This window comes from Carcharhinus amblyrhynchos, chromosome 7 (genome assembly GCF_965287045.1).
Source record: "Carcharhinus amblyrhynchos chromosome 7, sCarAmb.v2.hapA, whole genome shotgun sequence".
Classification (NCBI taxonomy): domain Eukaryota; kingdom Metazoa; phylum Chordata; class Chondrichthyes; order Carcharhiniformes; family Carcharhinidae; genus Carcharhinus; species Carcharhinus amblyrhynchos.
In genome coordinates, this window is record NC_137330.1 from 19,348,295 (window position 1) to 19,366,996 (window position 18,702).

An 18,702-nucleotide genomic window follows, 5' to 3' on the forward strand; every position below is an offset into this window, starting at 1 on the left:
TTTAAATACAAAAATTATGAACAAGAAAAAAGAACTTTCATTTTAAAATAACATTAAAAATAGTATCATTGAAAAAGATTAAACAAAACATGGAAAGACTTGCAGAGTTAAATTAAACACTTAGCTCTTCCATATGTGCTCTATTTTGGCTAAGAGATATTCAGAGATATTCAATGTAATTCTGATAACTCTTCACTTACCCATGGCAGGTGTTGCTAATGTCTGTCTCCCAACAAGTTGTGCTGGTCCCAGCCCATCAAGGAAGTCGCTGAACTGATTGTCAGCTCCCAGTCTCATCCCAGGAAATAAACTGAAGCAGACAACAGGACAATTAGAGCTGATGAAAATATTCTGGTAAATGGCAGCTTAAAATTAATTGAGCACTCTACACATGGGCAACACTCACAAGTACGAGTTGGGAAATTGCAACTTCCTGGGCGAAAACCATTGGCAACATTCTCCAGTATCCTGAGCTGCCTTCTCTGGAATCAGGCCATTAGTTCAGGATACCTTTCATTGTCTCAGTTATTCTCCTTTTACCCCTTCAAATTTTCCTTCCCACCTCTCTCGAGGATACCAGTTAGAATTCAACACCAAACCACATTGGAGCTTACATTCAACTGTATCTTTAATGTTGAAAAATAACTCAAGACAAGTGCAAGGAAAAGAGACAAAAGAAGAGTATGGTGATCAAAGTCTTGGACAAAGGTGAGATGGAGAGTCAGAAAGATAGGGCAAGGGACAGGAAGAAGGAGGTGCGAGTGATAGGAACAGAAAATCCAGCTAGACAGTTAGGTATTGTCTGTCTCCCAACAAGTTGTGCTGGTTCCAGCCCATCAAGGAAGTCACTGAACTGACTGTCAACTGCCAGTCTCATCCCAGGGAATAAACAGAAGCGGTCAACAGAATAATTACAAATACTGGAATTATTGGAAATATTCTACTAAATGGCTGCTTAGAATTTCTTGTTAGCAAAGTCAACATGGTTTTGAATGTGGGAGGTCATGTCTCAATAATGTAATTGAGGTTTTTGAAGAGGTGACAAAATGATTGACAAGGAAAGGGCAGTGAACGTTGTTTATGTGGACTTTAGTAAGACATTTGACAAGGTCCCTCATGGCAGCCTGGTGCAAAAGATTAAATTGCACAGGTTCAGGGATGAACTAGCTAGATGAATTCAGAACTGGTCTGGCCATAGAAGACAGAGGATAGTGGTGGAAGGGTGTTTTCCTGAATGAAGGTCTGTAACTCATGGTGTCCTGCAGGGATCAGTACTGGGACCTCTGCTGTTTGTAATATATATAAATAACTTGGAAGAAAATGTAGCTGGTCTGATTAGCAAGTTTGCGGATGATCCTAAGATTGACAGTTGCGGAGAGTGATGAAGATTGTCAGAGAATACAGCAGGATATAGATAAGATGGAAAATTGGGCGGAGAAATGGCAGATTGAATTTAATCCAGACAAATGAGAGTGATGCATTTTGGTAGAGTCACTTCAGGTGGGAGCTATAAAGTAAATGACAGAACAATCAGGAGTCAAGACACATAGAGAGATCTAGGAGTATAAGTCCACAGTTCCTTAAAAATGGGAGCACAGATGGATAAGGTGGTGAAGAAAGCATATGGCATGCTGGTCTTCATCGGATGGGGCACTGAGTATAAAAGTTGGCAAATTATGTTACAGTTGTATAAAATATTGGTTAGGCCACATTTGGCGTATTGTGTCCAATTCTGGTAACTACACTACTAGAAGGACATGGAGGTTTTGGAGAGAGTGCAGTAAAGGTTTACCAGGATGTTGCCCGGTATGGAGGGTATTAGCTATGGGGAGAGATTGAATAAATTGGGATTGTTCTCCCTGGAAGGACGGAGGCTGAGAGACAACTTGATAGAAATTTATAAAATTATGAAAGGCATAGATAGGTTGAACAGTTGGAAGCTTTTTCCCAGGCAGAAATGACAATTACAAGGGGGCACAAGTTCAAGATAAGGGGGGAAAGGTTCAGTGGAGATGTGCAGGGTAAGTTTCTAACACAGAAGGTAACAGGGGTCTGGAATGCATTGCCAAGTGAGATGGTTGAGGCCACATTTAAGACTTATTGCGATAGGCACATGAACAAATGGGGAATAGAAGAATATAAGCGGTAGGTCTAGAAACCAGGCGGCACAGTGGTTAGCACTGCTGCCTCACCGCGCCAGGCACCGAGGTTCAATTCCTGGCTTGGATCACTGCCTGTGTGGAGTTTGCACGTTCCCCATGTCTGTGTGTGTTTCCTCTGGGCGCTCCGGTTTCCTCCCATAGTCTGAAAGATGTACTGTATAGGTGTGTTGACCCGAACAGTTGCTGGAGTGTGGCGACTACGGGAGTTTCACAATAACTTCATTGCATTGTTAATGTGAGCCTTACTTTGACTAATAAATAAACTTTACTTTTATTTTAGATAGGACAATGTGATCGGCACAGGCTTGGAGGGCCGAAAGGCCTGTTCCTGTGCTGTACTGTTCTTTGTCCCTGTTATGAATAGATCTGAGAGAGGTGACAGAGGTAGAGAAGTTCAAGGTGATTAAGGGATTTAAAGGGATTGGAAGTCAATACAATAAGTGATTGGTGATGTAGATCTGAATAAGGATATAAAGGCCTGAGATGAGAATGGGCTAAAGGGTGGCACAGTAGCACAGTGATTAGCACTGCTGCCTTACAGCGTCAGGGACCCCAGTTCAGTTCCTGGCTTGGGTCACTGTCTGTGTGGAGTTTGCAATTCTCCCTGTGTCTACGTAGATTTCTTCAGGGTGCTCCATTTTCCCTCCCACAGTCCAAAGATGTGCGGGTTAAGTGGATTGGCCATGCTAAATTGCCTTTTAGTGTCAGGGTAAGTGCATGGGTTATGGGGATAGCACCTATGTGGGATTGTGGTCGGTGCAGACTCAATGGGCCAAATGGCCTCCTCCTGCACTGTAGGATTCTATGAAGCTTATGGAGCATGGAAGAGAACTGGAATAATCAAGGCCTAGAGATGACAAAGATACGTGAGAGGATCTCAGTTGCAGATTGCATTTTACACAGAATTCAACAGCACAAAAACAGGTCACTGTGATCCACACAAAGCTCCTCCCTCTTTGCTTAATGTCTCAATGCCTCTATTCTCTTTTCGATAGAGACAGCACAGCTGAATGTCAAACAGTCTGAGCCTGGCACAGGTTGCTGCAGTCTTGAACCAAGGTATGAGGACTTCATGGTGGCCAGTGGTTAGCACCGCTATCTCACAGCGCCAGGGACCTGGGTTCGGGTCACGGTCTGTGTAGAGTTTGCACGTTGCCTGCATGGGTTTCCTCCGAGTACTCAGGTTTCCACAGTCCGGAAGATGTGCTGATTAGGTGCACTGGCCATGCTAAATTCTCCCCCAGTTTTCCTGAACAGGTGCCAGTGTGTGGCTACAAGGGGATTTTCACAGTAACTTCATTGCAGTTTTAATGTAAGCCTATTTGTGACACTTTAAAACATACTCTAACTATAGGTGATGACATAGTCCAGTTCTAATCAACTTTTTCATCTGGGTTTTATCATTTGGCTTTCATTGCTCAAAGACACTATTTGCTCTTTTTTAATGTGAGATGTTCTCTTACTGATTTCTACAGCTCAGTTTAGCCATATTTTCTCCAGCTAATTTTTCCCATCAGGCTTTTTTTGCTCCAACGACTACAAATGGCAAATAATAGATACATCATCATATTCCACTTTTGCACTGGGATACTGTTATTGGAATAAGTAGTTAGTTTCAGAGACCTGGATTTTTGCTTCAAGATCAAATGTGCAGAGTTTTGGCATTTCCTGGCTCTGTGAACCTCATGCAGGGAAAAGGGGAAATTTGGGACTGGTGTTCCGTGGGGGTTTGGAGATCGGAGAATGAGCTGTATTGGAAGTTGGGCCCTCTGCCTCTGAGTGTGAAGATGGGCAGGCATAAAGGCTGGCCTCTTTTCAGGCACTGTGTGAAAAATTTTAAAGAATGAAACAAAAAAATCCCTTTAGACCTCACCACCTCAACGGCCCACACCTCCCCTTTGACAGCATTGTTACTGGACTAGTAATCTAGAGATCCAGGGTAACGTTCTGCGGACCCGAATTCAATTCCAGTCATAGCTGACGATGGCATTTAAATTTAATAAAAATATGGAATTAAAAGTATAATGATGACGATGAAAACATTGTTGATTGTTGTAAAATTTTTCAGGTTCACTAATGTCTTTTAGGGTGGGGGAGGCAATGGCAATAGTAACATTGTTGCTGGACTAGTAATCCACAGACCCAAGGTTCAGACAGAATCCAGGTTCAAACTCCACAACATCAGAGGGTGAAATCTGTCAGCTCAGTGGTACCAAGATGGCTGGGTCTTAAAGGACATAGTTGCTAAACTGAGACTGTGGTAAGCGATGAGGGAATCAGTGACAAGAAAAGGCATTGTCCTAAACAACCTGTCTGTCACAGGTGCATCTGTTCGTGACAGTAAGAGTTACCACCGCACAGGTCTTGTCTTCACATTAAGGATACCCTTTAATTGTGCTGTGTGGCACTACCACCGCTAAATGGGATAGATTTCAAACTGGTATAGAAACATAGAACTGGACATCCATGAGGTGTGATGGGTCACCAACAGCAAAATTGTATTCAAACACAATCTGTAATCTCATGGCCCCGCATATCCCCTACTCTACCATTACCACCAAGCCAGGGGATCAACCCTGGTTCATTGAAGAGTGCAGGAAGGCAAGAAGAAACACTAGACTTTGTGGTACTATTGTGATACCTGGTCTACAAAGGTTAGAAAACATGTAGTGATGTCTGGAGAGGTCGTATTGGACAATACACTTACACTGTTAAAACTGGTAGATTAATGACAGTCTCAACAGGCTGACAAGGGATAAATCAGAACAGTTGGTTCCAATATTGTGGAAGGTATTATGGACAGTGAGGACGCACATGAATGTGAGGAAATTGTCACTTCAGAAGACCCCAGCAGGATCCACAAGGAGACCCTGGAAGATGCTGACCTAACCCTGTTTATGGATGGGTGAGAGCCCTGGGTCAGGACAGGCAATGGTAGACAATGGGAGCAAATTGTTGTTGATCAAAGTTTCTAGGAGGAGGTTGCTGAACTTACGCTCCACGCTGAAGCCTTCAAATTAGCTGAAGACTGCACCTTGAATATCGATAGTGACAGAAGGTATGCTTTTGTGGTCGCTCATGACGATGTAACTGCTTGGTGAGGGAATATGACCTCTTGTGAGCAACACACATAGCATAGGCTGCACAATTACCCTGACAAACCATGGTAATAAAAGTTAAGGCACACCAGAAGGTCTATCCAATAGGGAAACAGTGGGCAGATAAAACAGCAAATGAGTGCAGAAGTAGGGACCTTGGAGCTAGTGGCAGCCTACATCACAGGTCCAGAGAAAGTAGATATGAAAAGAATACAAAATGAGATGACACCCCCCCACCTCAAAAAAAGGAAGAGTGGGAAAAAAGGGGATTAAGTAAAGATGAGTATGGAATCTGGAGGAAGGGTGGATGAGTAGTAGCCCCTGAGTCTATGAGACAAAACCTGCACAAGATGAATCATGGGAATCATCATACTGGAAGGAAGAGCATGTCTGGGTATTTGAAGTGGTAATAATGGTAGCAGGAATGGGCAGGTAAAGCAATGCCAGCGACCTGTCAACTGTATCCAGTTTAACATTGGTGAGGCTATAAAAATGAAAATGCCTCACTGGCCTCAATCTAAGGGGCCTTAGAAGAATGAGGGGTGATTTCGTTGTCGCATATCAAATTCTCATACAGCTTGACATAATGGCTGCAGGAACATTCTGCTGGATGGGAAACAGGAATCCATAACCAGGGGTCTCAGGATAAGGGGTATGCTATTTAGTAAGTAAAATTCATGCCACATAAATGCCAGACAAGGACAATCTGCAAGAAGATAGGATCTAATCTTTATTCCTTGAATTCAATGACATTATAATTGCTGACTCCCCCAGTATCAACATCCTAGGAGCTACTATTGGCCAGAAACTGAACTGGACTAGCCATATAAGTACCTTGGCTACCAGCGTCAGTCAAAGGCTAGGAATCCTGTGGCGAGCAACACCTCCTCGTTTGGCACCCTTTCCACAAATATTTAATCCCTTCACCAACAATATGCAGTAGCAGCCATGTGTACCATCTGCAAGATGCACTGCAGGAATTCAACAAGTTTTCACAGGCAGCACCTGTCAAACTCACAACCATCTCGAAAGACAAGAGCAGCAGATACCTGAGAATATTTTAGCCTGGAGGTTTCCCTCCAAGTCACTCACTATCCTGACTTGGAAATATATCACCATTGGAAATATATCACCATTCCTGCATTGTCAGATTCCTAGAACTTTCTTCCTAACAGCACTGTGGTGTACCTACATCTGAGGAACTGCAGCAGTTCCAGAAGACAGCTCATCACCACCTTCTGAAGGTTAATTAAGAATGGGCAATAAATGCTGATGCCAATGGTCCCCATATCCCATAAATGAATAAAACAAAATTTAGGACTGAGGTGAATTCACCTGCACAATTCTCCTAAACTTGCACATGGCACTGGAAGCAATCCATACATTACAACCTTTGAGGTCCTGCCTTTTAATCTACTGCCTAGCTCCATGAATTCTTGATGCAAGACCTTATTTTTCAGTTTATCAATACCGTTAGTACCAACGATGTTGAACAAAGAACAAAGAAAATTAGAAAATTGGAGGGTTCTTCGGCCCTCCAAGTCTGCACCAACCATGCTACCTGACTTAACTAAAACCCCCTACCCTTTAGGGGACCATATCCCTCTATTCCCATCCCATTCATGTACGTGTCTAGATGCCCCTTACAAGTCACTATCGTATCTTTTTCCACCACCTCCTCTGGCAACGATTTCCAGGCACCCACCATCCTCTGTGTAAAAAATCTGCCTCGTACATCTCCTTTAAACGTTGCCCCGTGCACCTTCAACCTGTGTCCCATAGTAATTGACTCTTCCACCCTGGAAAAAAGCTTCTCTGTCCATGCCTCTCATAATCTTGTAGACTTCTATCAGGTCACCCCTCAACCTCCACCTTCCAGTGAGAACAAACCAAGTTTCTCCAACCTCTCCTCATACCTGATGCCCTCCATACCAGGCAACATCTGGTAAATCTTTTTTGCACTCTTTCCAAAGCTTTCACATCCTTCCTGTAGTACGGTGACCAGAATTGAACACTATATTCCAAGTGCGGCCCAAGTTCTTTTACCAACCAACTCAACATGTCCCTTACTGATACTTATCTGATACTTCTGCTATTGTAAAGCAGTTCCTCCACAAAGAAGCATGGTGTTAAAAGCAGCTCCTGGGGAACATCACTGTACATATTACCTTCCTGCTTGTAGGTCAACTACCCAGTACTATTCTTTTTGATCTATCCCTGAGCCAATCTTGTCTCACTGTCCTAGGAATCCTTTGGGCTTCTCTATTTTGTTAAGTCTATTGCGTGGTACTTCATCAAAGAAGTTCAGAAAGTCCATATAAACATCAACTACATGAACTGTTGCTTAAAGTCATTGGACTGTTTGTAATAGTTCCAGCACATTTGGCCTGCAATGTCTGTCCCGGCTTTTTGGAGTAATCCATCTGACTTCCCCATCCTTTCCCCACAGACCTGCATGGTTTTTCTCTTCAGATAACAATCCAATTCCGATTGACTCTACTCTTACCACACACTCAGACAGATCCTAACTACGCCCTGCAATCAAAAACCTCATGTGGTAATTTCTTCTTTGCAAAGCACCATTAACCAGGGTCTTTTGTCAAAGAATTCAGTCAAGTTAGCCAAACATCTTTAATATGCCCACACTAACTCATTATTGTCCATTTTTATTTTTCAAATGCCAGTTAATTTTTGTCTTTAATTATTGTTTTTTAAAAGTTTCCTCTGACATAAGAGTAACATTAGTTCCAGGTTTATCATATTGTTAAATCATATTCCTCGGTTATTCAGAAACTGGAAATTTTGGTGATAATTATATCCTATAACCCAGGATCAATGATTACGGATTTCAATTCTCTTGGAGCTTACCCAGCAGTGTACTTACTTTCCCTCTGAACTGTAGCTGTTCATGCTACCGTCAGTGGATTCACGGCTAGCTTGTCGTGTCATGCGTCGCATTTCTACTGCCATGCCAGTCTCTGTGCTTCTTTGGATGACATTTTTGGATTTCCTCCCTCCAGCTTCTGTGAACAAATAGAACTTTGAAATAACTGAGCAATGTTTTAGTATCTGCTTCATCCAATAACAGCACAGGAATAAAAACAAAGTCTAGAAAGATCTTTGATGAGCCAATTGCTGCTTTGGTACAAAGTTACCAGACTGTGAAATTTCAAGCCAGGTTAAAGCAGCCTCCTGCAAATATTCAAGTTAAAATACTGATAGCTGATACCCTACTTGGATTACTACTCTCTCTTTAACCTTATTTTTATAACTACAATTTCAGTCTATTTTTGAGGTGCTGTGGTACAGTCTCTACTGGTACTTTGGCCACATCCTGCTACTTTACTACTGAGTGACAATTTCCTGCTCTCAAACTGCACTTACTAGAACAAAGAACAAAGAAAATTACAGCATAGGAACAGGCCCTTCGGCCCTCCAAGCCTGCACCGACCATGCCGCCCAAATTAACTGAAACCCCCTACCCTTTCGGGGACCATATCCCTCTATTCCCATCCCATTCATGTGCTTGTCTAGATGCCCCTTACAAGTCACTATCGTATCCTCTTCCACTACCTCCCCCCTGTAATGAGTTCCAGGCACCCACCACTCTCTGTGTAAAAAATCTGCCTCGTACATCTCCTTTAAACCTTGCCCCTCGCACCTTAAACCTGTGCCCCTTAGTATTTGACTCTTCCACCCTGGAAAAAAGCTTCTCACTATCCACTCTGTCCATGCTTCTCAGTCTTGTAGACTTCTATCAGGTGTCCTGTCAACCTCCATCCCTCCAGTGAGAACAAGCCAAGTTTCTCCAACCTCTTCCCAGAGCTAATGCTCTCCATACCAGGCAACATCCTGGTAAATCTTTTCTGTACCCTCTCCAAAGCTTCCACATCCTTCTGGTAGTGTGGAGACCAGAATTGAACACTATATTCCAAGTGCGGCCTTACAAGCTTCTATAAAGCTTCAACATGGCTTGCCAATTTTTAAATTCAATACCCCGACTGATGAAGGCAAGCATGCCATATGCCTTCTTGAGTACCTTCTCCATCTGCATTGCCACTTTCAGTGACCTGTGTACCTGTACACCCAGATCCATTTACTTATCAATACTCTTAGGGGTTCTGCCATTTACTGTATATTTCCTATCTGTATTAGACCTTCCAAAATGCATTACTTCACATTTGTCCGGATTAAACTCCATCTGTCACCTCTCTGCCCAAGTCTCCTGCTATGTCCTTTAATAGTCCTCATCGCTATCCACAAATCCACCAACCTTTGTGTCATCTGCAAACTTACTAATCAATCCAGTTACATTTTCCTCCAAATCATTTACATATATTACAAACTAATCACTAACTCCAGCAATACAGTGTAATATCTGTGTGTATCTGTTGGTATGTATGCAATACCAAACCAACTACAGCAGATGATTGAGGTAATTTCAATGAAAGCAGCTTATGGCTAAAACTACTTTGATTAATGTTATAGCCTGGTTCAATTCGCCAAATCATGGCCTGTCACACGAGTCATATCCCAAGTTCACAGAACCATAGAATCCCCACAGAAAGAGGCCATTTGGCCCATCAGGTCTTTACTGACTCTCCGAAAGAGTATCTCACCCATCCCCCATCCTAACCCTGAACCCCATGCATTTACTATGGTTAATCTACCAAATCTGCATATCTTGGACTGTGGGAGGAAACCAGATCAACTGGGGGAAAACTATGCAGACACAGGGAAAATGTGCAAACTCCACACAGATAATCGCCCAATGCTGGAATTGAACCTGGATCTGTGAGGCAGCAGTGCTCACCTGTGCCACCATGCCACCCTTACATTGTGAGATTCTGCTGGTTCTGATAGGCTCTTCAAATTCCTCAAGTAGTCCCAAATCTCCACTTGTTATCCATAGACCTATAAGTTCTTCATTATCAAGTATCCTCATCAACTTCCTTTAAAAATTATTTATGGAATCAGCTTCCACCACCTTTCCAGGTAAATCATTCGAGACTACTTAAATGAATAAAAGTTTCTCACCCCCATTCTAAATCACTTACTAATGATTTTCAATCTAATGATCTATGACTGTTGATCCAACTAGCAGAGAGAATTGTCTCATCTATTCTCGCACCTTAAACCTGTGCCCCTAGTAGTTGACTCTTTCACCCTGGGAAAAAGCTTCTGACTAACCACTCTATCCATGCCTGTCATAATCTAGTAGACTTCTATCAGGTCTCTCCTCAACGTCCGTCACTCCAGTGAGAACAAACCAAATTTCTCCAACCTTTCCTCATAGCAAAGCTCTCCATACCAGGCAACATCCTGGTAAATCTTTTCTGTAACCTCTCCAAAGCCTCCACATCCTTCTGGCAGTGTGGCGACCAGAATTGAACACGGTATTCCAAGGAACTGGAATGAATAGTGAATCTGGGATCGTTGGAACGAGTAATCACCAGTGAATGGGCCATCCAATTATTCCAGAGATAGTGAAAAACAGATGGTACTGTGAGGATTTGTGGTGAATTTAAAGCCATTCATATCAGCCCCGTGAATGGATCAATACCCACTTGTCCTCATTGAAGATCTATTTAGTAGACTAGCAGAGGAAAGCAATTCACAAAAATGGATCTGTTGCAGGCTGATTTACAGATGGGGGTCGTAAAGCATGATGATAGTGACACACTTTTCCGTTACAAGTGACTTATTTTGGCATCACGTCACCACCAACTGGCCATGGACCGATATTAAAGTTTTTAAAAAAGTTTATTTATTAGTGTCACACATTCATGGCTTACATTAACACAGCAATGAAGTTACTGTGAAAATCCTGTTCAGGAACACCAAGGGAGCATTTTAGCATGCCATAGATGTATATTGGACCGTGGGAGGGAACTGGAGCATCCAGAGGAAACCCATGTAAACATGGGGAGAATGTGTAGACTCCACACAGACAGTGACGCAAGCCAAGAATTGAACCTGGAACCCTGGCACTATGAGGCAGCAGTGCACCACTGTGCCATAGTAAGTGGGTTGTCAGGAATCCACTGCTATCTGGATGATATTTTGGTTACTGGCTCCACCAAAGAGGAGAATTTGAGGAACCTAGGAGAAACCCTCAAGAGCTTACAGGAGCATGGTCTATAAGTATAAAGAGAGAAATGCAAGTTCTTTAGGGACTCAATCGAGTCACTGGGCATTATAATTGATGGTGATGGACTACACAAGGCGCCCAAGAAGATGGAGGCCATCATGAAGGCTCCTAGACCATATAATGTGTCTCAACTGAGATTCTTCCTGGGACTTATCCTGGATCTGGCAACCATGTTAAAACCCCTGCATCGGTTGCTGGGTAAAGGGCAGCCAAGGGAATGGATCTTGGGTCATGAAAAGATTACTGGGAGGTGAAGCATGTTAACTTGCTTCATGTTAAAGCATGTTAAATGTTAACTCATTTAATTCAGTTGCCATTACATTTAGCACGTGACATCTTGCCTTATGGGGTCGGATCTGTACTGTCACACATCTTGCTCAATAGAGAGGAAAGGCTCATCACTTTCACATTGAGGCCACTGATGAAGACAGAGGAGAATTATGCCTAAATTGAAAAAGAAGGATTGGGCATTGTTTTTGGTGTCAAGAAATTCACCAATTTCCTTTATGGCAGATGAATCGTCTGACGATTCACCACAAACTTCCATTTTTGGCCCGTATCTGGGAATACCTCCCATGCTGGCTGCACACCTGCAGAGAGGGGCACTGGCTCTGTCAGTCTACTTATATGAAATCAGATACTGACAGTCAGAGAATTATGGCAAGGCTGCCTCTGGAGCATGAAGATGTTCCTGGCTGGAATCTGAAAATTATGTACTTCTTCTAGGAAGTCAAGATACCAATATCATGAAGCAGTCACAGAACACTACCTGAAACGACTCAACTTTGAGCCAAGTGGTGGAATTAATCCTGAGAAGGAGGACCAGTCACAGAAACCAACCAGAATTAGGCTGTACCTGACCTGGGGTTGTCTGTATCGGACAGTATTTAATGTGGGGGATGAAAGTTATTATTCCTTCCCCATTAAGAGGAAAGGTGCTGCACTGCCAGATTGAGGAGAAAGTGGAATCATGCGAATAAGGAAGGTGTTACTGTAGTTGCCCCTTCATCCGTGGGAATGGCCCAATGTCTGTGCCAGCAGATTCAGGTTGATTTCACAGATCCAGAAAGAAGGACAGTGCTCATAGATGCCCATTTCAAGTGACCCGAGGTGGCAGCTATGAAGTTGATATCAGCAGAAGCAACAATAAACCAACTGGGTGAAATATTTGCCAAGGCTCTCAACAAGTCGAGACAATGGGCTACAGTTGGTAGTGAAAGAATTCTGGGAGTTTCTGGAATACCACTGAGTCAGACAGGTGTGATTGGCTCTGTACCACCTGGTTACAAATGGCCAGGCAGAAAGATTTGTGAATTGAAGCAAGCCATAAGAGCTTCACAATGGGAGGGTTCATGAGGATGGCGAATCAACAAGTTCCTCAGCATTTACTGTAACATGCCACATGCAACTATCTGGTGTTTGCTGGCATCCTTAATGTTTAACCGTCAGCTTGGAACCATGCTGCGACCAGAAGAGACCAAAAGAGGTGGTAGGAAGAAACCAAGAAAGACAGATGGCCAGAAGGGCTGGAACCTGCAGGTTGAGAACATTTCAAAGCGGAGAGACATTCTTGGCCAGAAATTATACATCTGGGGAAAAGCAGATTCCAGCAATAATAGTGGCTCAAACAGACCATTATTGTATTCACTAGTCTGGAGGAGGCATGTGGACTTGCCAGGAGTAGAGGGGACGGGGAGGGGGGACAAAGATGGCCGGGGGTGGGGGGTGGAAACGGAGACACGGAGGGGACGAGGATGGGTGGGGAGGATGAGGATGGGGGGACAAAGACAGGCGGAGGGAGGATAAGAACGGGTGGAGGGGGGGCGAGGATGGGTGAGGGGGATGAGGACGGGGGGAACGAGGGCGGGGGGATGATGATGATGGGGGGAACGAGGACGGGGGGAACGAGGACGGGGGGGAACGAGGGCGGGGGGATGAGGATGGGGGAATGAGAACGGGGAGGAATGAAGACGGGGAGGCGGACGAGGATGGGGGGCGCAGATGAGGGTGGGGGGCACGGATGAGGATGGGGGGGGGAATGAGATGGGGTGTGGTATGGGATGGGGGAACGGGACAGGGTGGGACAGGGAGAGCTGAGGGGGGAGATGGTGAGGGGCCGGGGGTGGATGGGGGCAGGGACAGGAAGCAATGGGGATAACGCCCGCAAAATTCAGGGCCAGTCCAGATTGAACCAGGGTGTCAGCCAAGTCACGTTTATCCGAGAGGCTGTTCACTCCTGGGCAGCATCACGGGACAACAGCAACCAGTCTGAAAGGGTAGCATCCACTAAACATCAGGAGTTCCCGGATGTTTGGAAGACTACACCAGCAAAAGGCTCCTGAGATGAGGTGATGATTTTCGAAATGCCGCGATCTCCCGGAGAAACTGATCAGATCGAAGTAAGTTGTTAATTGGATGTCTTGCTTCAGGTGGGGTGGGGGGAGAGGGGTTATTCTTCTGTGTTTTTCCACATTTTTCCATGTTTCTGTGTAAAAAGTCCTCTGTACATATGTTGGCAACAATGCCTGTATAATTGTTGCACAGAATTTGTTTGTAAATGGGAGTTTAGAAATAAAAGGGGAGAGGTCTTATGGAGGGATAATTTGGAAGTGGGTACTACACCTTTAATTCTTTGAGAACATTACATGTGCAATGGACAATAGGGATGTGGTGCATCTGGATTTCCAGAAGGCATTTGACAAGGTGCCACACCAAAGACTGCTACATAAGATAAAGGTGCACAGTGTTACAGGTAATGTATTAGCATGGATAGAGGATTGGTTAACTAACAGAAAGCAAACAGTGGGGTAAATGGGTGTTTTTCTGGTTGGCAATCAGTGACTAGTGTGCTTCAGTGATCAGTGTTGGGATCACAATTGTTTACGATTTACAAAGATGATTTGGAATTGGAGACCAAGTGTAATGTATCAAAGTTCGCAGACCACACTAAGATGGGTGGCAGAGCAAAGTGTGCAGAGGACGCTAAAAGTCTGCAAAGTCTAAGTGGGAGGGCAAAGGTCTGGCAGATGGAGTACAATGTTGGTAAATGTGAGGTCATCCGTTTTGGTAGGAATAACAGCAAAATGGACTATTATTTAAATGGTAAAAAATTGCAGCATGCTGTTGTGCAGAGGGACCTGGGTGTCCTTGAGCAGGAATCTCAAGGAGTTGGTTTGCATTTGCAGCAGGTATTAAGGCGGCAAATTTTGTCCTTCATTGCTAAAGGGATGGAGTTTAAAGACACGACGTTCTGTTGCAACTATATAAGGTGCTGGTGAAGCCACACCTAGAGTACTGTCTACAGTTTTGGTCTCCTTACTTGAGAAAGGATATATTGGCACTTGTGGGGGTGCAGAGGAGATTCACTAGATTGATTCCGGAGTTAAGAGGATTGGCTTATGAGGAAAGACTAAGTGGTCTGGGGCTATACTCATTGGAATTCAGAAGAATGAGGGGAGATCTGATAGAAAGATATAAGATTATGTTGGGAATACATAAGATAGAAGCAGGGAAGTTGTTTCCACTGGCGGGTGAAATAGCCTCAAAGTAAAGGGAAGCAGATTTAGGACTGAGTTGAGGAGGAACTTCTTCAAACAAAGGGTTGTGAAACTGTGGAATTTCTTGCCCAGTGAAGCAGTTGAGGCTACCTCTTTGAATGTTTTTAAAGCAAGGATAGATAAATTTTTGAACAGGAAAGGAATTAAGGGTTCTGTTGAGCGGGCAAGTAAGTGGAGCTGAGTCCACAAAAAGATCAACCGTGATCTTACTGAATGCGGAGTAGGCTTGAGGGCCCAGATGGCCTACTCCTGCTCCGAGTTCTTATGCTTCACCCAGGGTGAAGCTGGGGAGTTAGCCTAGACTGAGTGTAAAGATCTAAAAAAAATTAAGTTATATAGACCTACCTTGATCATTTATAATTAGACCCAAACAGAATTGGAGGTTGTGCCTAACAAATTTGATACTGAATCACTTTTTTGAAATATTATAAATGGATGAGAGAAGTGCAATTCATGTAGTTTATATGGATTTTGACAAGGTCCTACATGGGCAACTGACTGAGAAGGCTGAAGTACAAGGAGTTTAGGGAAACTTGGTGAGATGGATCCGAAACTGACTTAGCAATAGGACACAAAGAGTGCTGGTAGAAGGCTATCTGAGTGACTGTAGGCCAGTTTCCAGTGATGTACAACAAGGTTCAGTACTGAGTTCTTTTTGTTTGTTATGTACATAAATGATATGGAAGAGAATGTGGGGGAATAATAAATAAGTTTGCAGATCATACCAGGATAAGTAGTGTGGTTAATAGTGAAGAAGGTGGTCGTAGTTTACAGGCAGATACAGACAGATTGGTCAGATGGGCAGAGCGTGGCAGATCGTATTCAATCCTGATAAGCATCTTGGAAGACAAAGAATAAAGAAAAGGACAAAATACAGCACTGGAACAAGCCCTTCAGCACTTCAGCACATACCAATCACAATGCCCTAACTAAAAACTTTCTGCCCTTACTCAATCCATATCCCCCAATTCCCTCCCTATGTACCCATCCAGATGCCTCTTAAGTGTTGTTAATATACCTTCTTCCACCACCTCCTCTAGCAGCACGTTCTGGGCATCCACTACTTTCTGCATGAAAAACTTCCTCCGCACATCTCCCTTAAATTTTCTCCCTCTCACCTTGAACCTGTATCCCCTTGTAAGTGACACTTCCATCCAGGGAAAAAAAAATCTCTGACTATCCATCCTATCTATGCTCTCTATCAGGTCTCCCCTCAGCTTCCATGTTTCCAATGAAAACAAACTGAATTTATTCAACTTCTCCTCATAGTCAACACCCTTGAGACCAGGCAACATCCTGATGAACTTCTTTACACCCTTTGCAAAGTCCTTCCGGTAGTTTGGCGACCAGAACTACACACAATCCTCCAAATGCAGCCTAACTATATATAATTGCAATATGATTTGCCAACTCTTGTACTCAATGCCCCAGCTGATGAAGGCAAGCATGCCATATACCTTCTTAATCACCTTGGCCACCTCTGTTGCCACTTTTGGGGAACTGTGGACCTGCATATCCAGATCTTTCTGTATGATAATGTTCCTAAGGATTCTGCCAGTGTCCTTAAGTATACTTAAATTTGATCCTCCAAAATGCATCACTCGCATTTGTCCGGATTAAACTCCATCTGCCATTTCTATGCCCAAGTCTCAAATCTATCTATATCCTGTTGTGTCCTCTGACAATCTGTGGCACTATCAGCAACCCCACCAATCTTCGTGTTATCCAGAAACTTACTAATCGGACCATCCACATTTTCTTGCACATCATTTATATATACTATAAATAAGAGGTCTCAGCACTGCTGCATGCAAAACACCACTAGCTACAGATCTCCATTCTGAAAAACAACTTTCCACTGTTATTTTCTGTCTTCTGTGAACAAGCTAGTTCTGTATCCATCTAGCCATTTCACCTGTGTGATTTTAATTTTTGTACCAGTCTGCCATGTGGGACCTTGTCAAATGCCTTGCTAAAGTCCATATAAACTACATCCACAGTCCTTCCCTCATCAATTATCTTTGTCACCTCTTCACAGGACTCAATCAATTTGGTGACACGTGACCTTCCTGATACAAAACCATGCTGCCTGTCACTAACTAGTCCATTTTCTTCCAAATGTGCATATATCCTGTCCCTAAACATCTTCTCCAACAGCTTCCCTACCACTGACATGAGGCTCACCAGCCTCTGATCTTCTGGACTATTCCTGCTTCCTTTCTTAAACAAGGGAACAACATTGGCTATTCTCTGTTCTCTGGAACCTGACTTGTGGTCAAAGAAGACGCGAAGATATCTGTTCCGGCCCCAGCTATTTCTTCCCTTGCCTCCTGCAGTAACTTGGGATAGATCCCATTCAGCCCTGGGGATTTGTCTACTTTAATGCAATTAAGGATATCCAACACTTCCTCCTTTGCAATATTGACATACTCCAGAACATTCACACATCTGTCCCTGACCTTAACATTCCTTCTCCTTGGTGAACACTGGTCCCACATAGCAGACTGGTACAAAAATTAAAATCATACGGGATTCAGAGGTGAGCTGGCTAGATGGACACAGAACTACCTTGGTCACAGAAGACAAAGAGTAATAGTGGAAAGATGTTTTTCAGAATGGAGATCTGTAACTAGTGGTGTTCTGCATGCAGCAGTGCTGAGACCTCTTGTTTGTAGTGTATATAAATGATTGTAGTATATGTAAATGATCCAGTAAGGATCTCACCCACTTCCTGCGGCTCCATGGATAACTTCCCTCCATTGTCTTTGAGTGGGCCTACTCTTTCTCTTGCTACCCTCTTGCATAAAGAGCCTTAGGATTTCTCCTTGATCAAGTTTGCTAAAGACATTTCATGGCCCCATGACAGTTATTTCATGAATGGCAGGACACTCGGAAGCTCAGAGGAACAAATGGATTTTGGGTACTTACCGACAGATCTCCAAAGGCGACAGAGCAGGTGAATAGATTAGTTAAAAAGGCATATGGGGCCTTTATTCGTCAAGGCATAGAATATAAGAGCAATGAGGTAATGTTGGAATTGCACCGAATGTTTGTTAGGCTACAGCTGGAGTATTGAGTGCAGTTCTGGTCACCTTGTGATTGCATTGGAGGGGGTACAGAGGAGATTCACCAGTATGTTGTCTGGGATGGAGCATCTGAGCTTCAAGGAGAGACTGAATAGGCTTGGATTGTTTTCTTTAGAGCAGAGAAAGCTGAGGGAGGGACATAAGGATATGGACAGTGTGAATAGGAAACAGCTATTCCCCTTGGCTGAGGGGTCAATCATGTGGGGCCATAGTTTTAGGGTGAGGAGCAGGAGATTCAGAGGGGACTTGAGAAAAAAAATCAGAGGGTGTTGTCTGGGAATCTAGTGGAGTCCACAAACCTTACAAATTTAAAAAAGTATTTTGATAAGCACTTGAAATATTCAAGGATTCAAGGATATTGGACAAGTGCTGGAAAATGGGATTAGTGTGACTTAAGTGGTAGTTATTGTTGGTGCAGACTTGATCAGCCAAACAGCCTTTCCTGTGCTGGTCAAAGTGTCATGCCTCACACATCTCTGTATAAAATTCTTCTGCTACTGGTCTGCCCATTCTGCGAGCCTACTCACATCATACTGGTATCATTTTCACTGCCCAGCACACCTTTAAGGGTATCACTGATGGATTTTGAAATTTTACTTGTATGGGGAAAGGAAATGTAGACTTAATGGCACATTTCTTAAAAATGTA

The 18,702-nt window shown here is 43.6% G+C and overlaps 1 protein-coding gene across 23 annotated transcripts in view; it reads right to left on the reverse strand.

The window, feature by feature from the left end:
- LOC145344815 (regulating synaptic membrane exocytosis protein 1-like) overlaps positions 1-18,702 on the reverse strand; it is a 743,305-nt gene that overhangs the window by 37,301 nt on the left and 687,302 nt on the right. For 19 of the 23 annotated variants that reach the window (XM_080191997.1, XM_080192005.1, XM_080191995.1 and 16 more), the window contains 2 exons: positions 8,145-8,283; positions 201-310 (listed from right to left, as the gene is read on the reverse strand). In XM_080191997.1, the coding sequence (XP_080048123.1) occupies positions 201-310; positions 8,145-8,283 (249 nt within the window). The remainder of the gene's footprint in view (positions 1-200; positions 311-8,144; positions 8,284-18,702) is intronic. The other 4 variants (XM_080192001.1, XM_080191992.1, XM_080191986.1 and 1 more) reach the window with 1 other exon arrangement.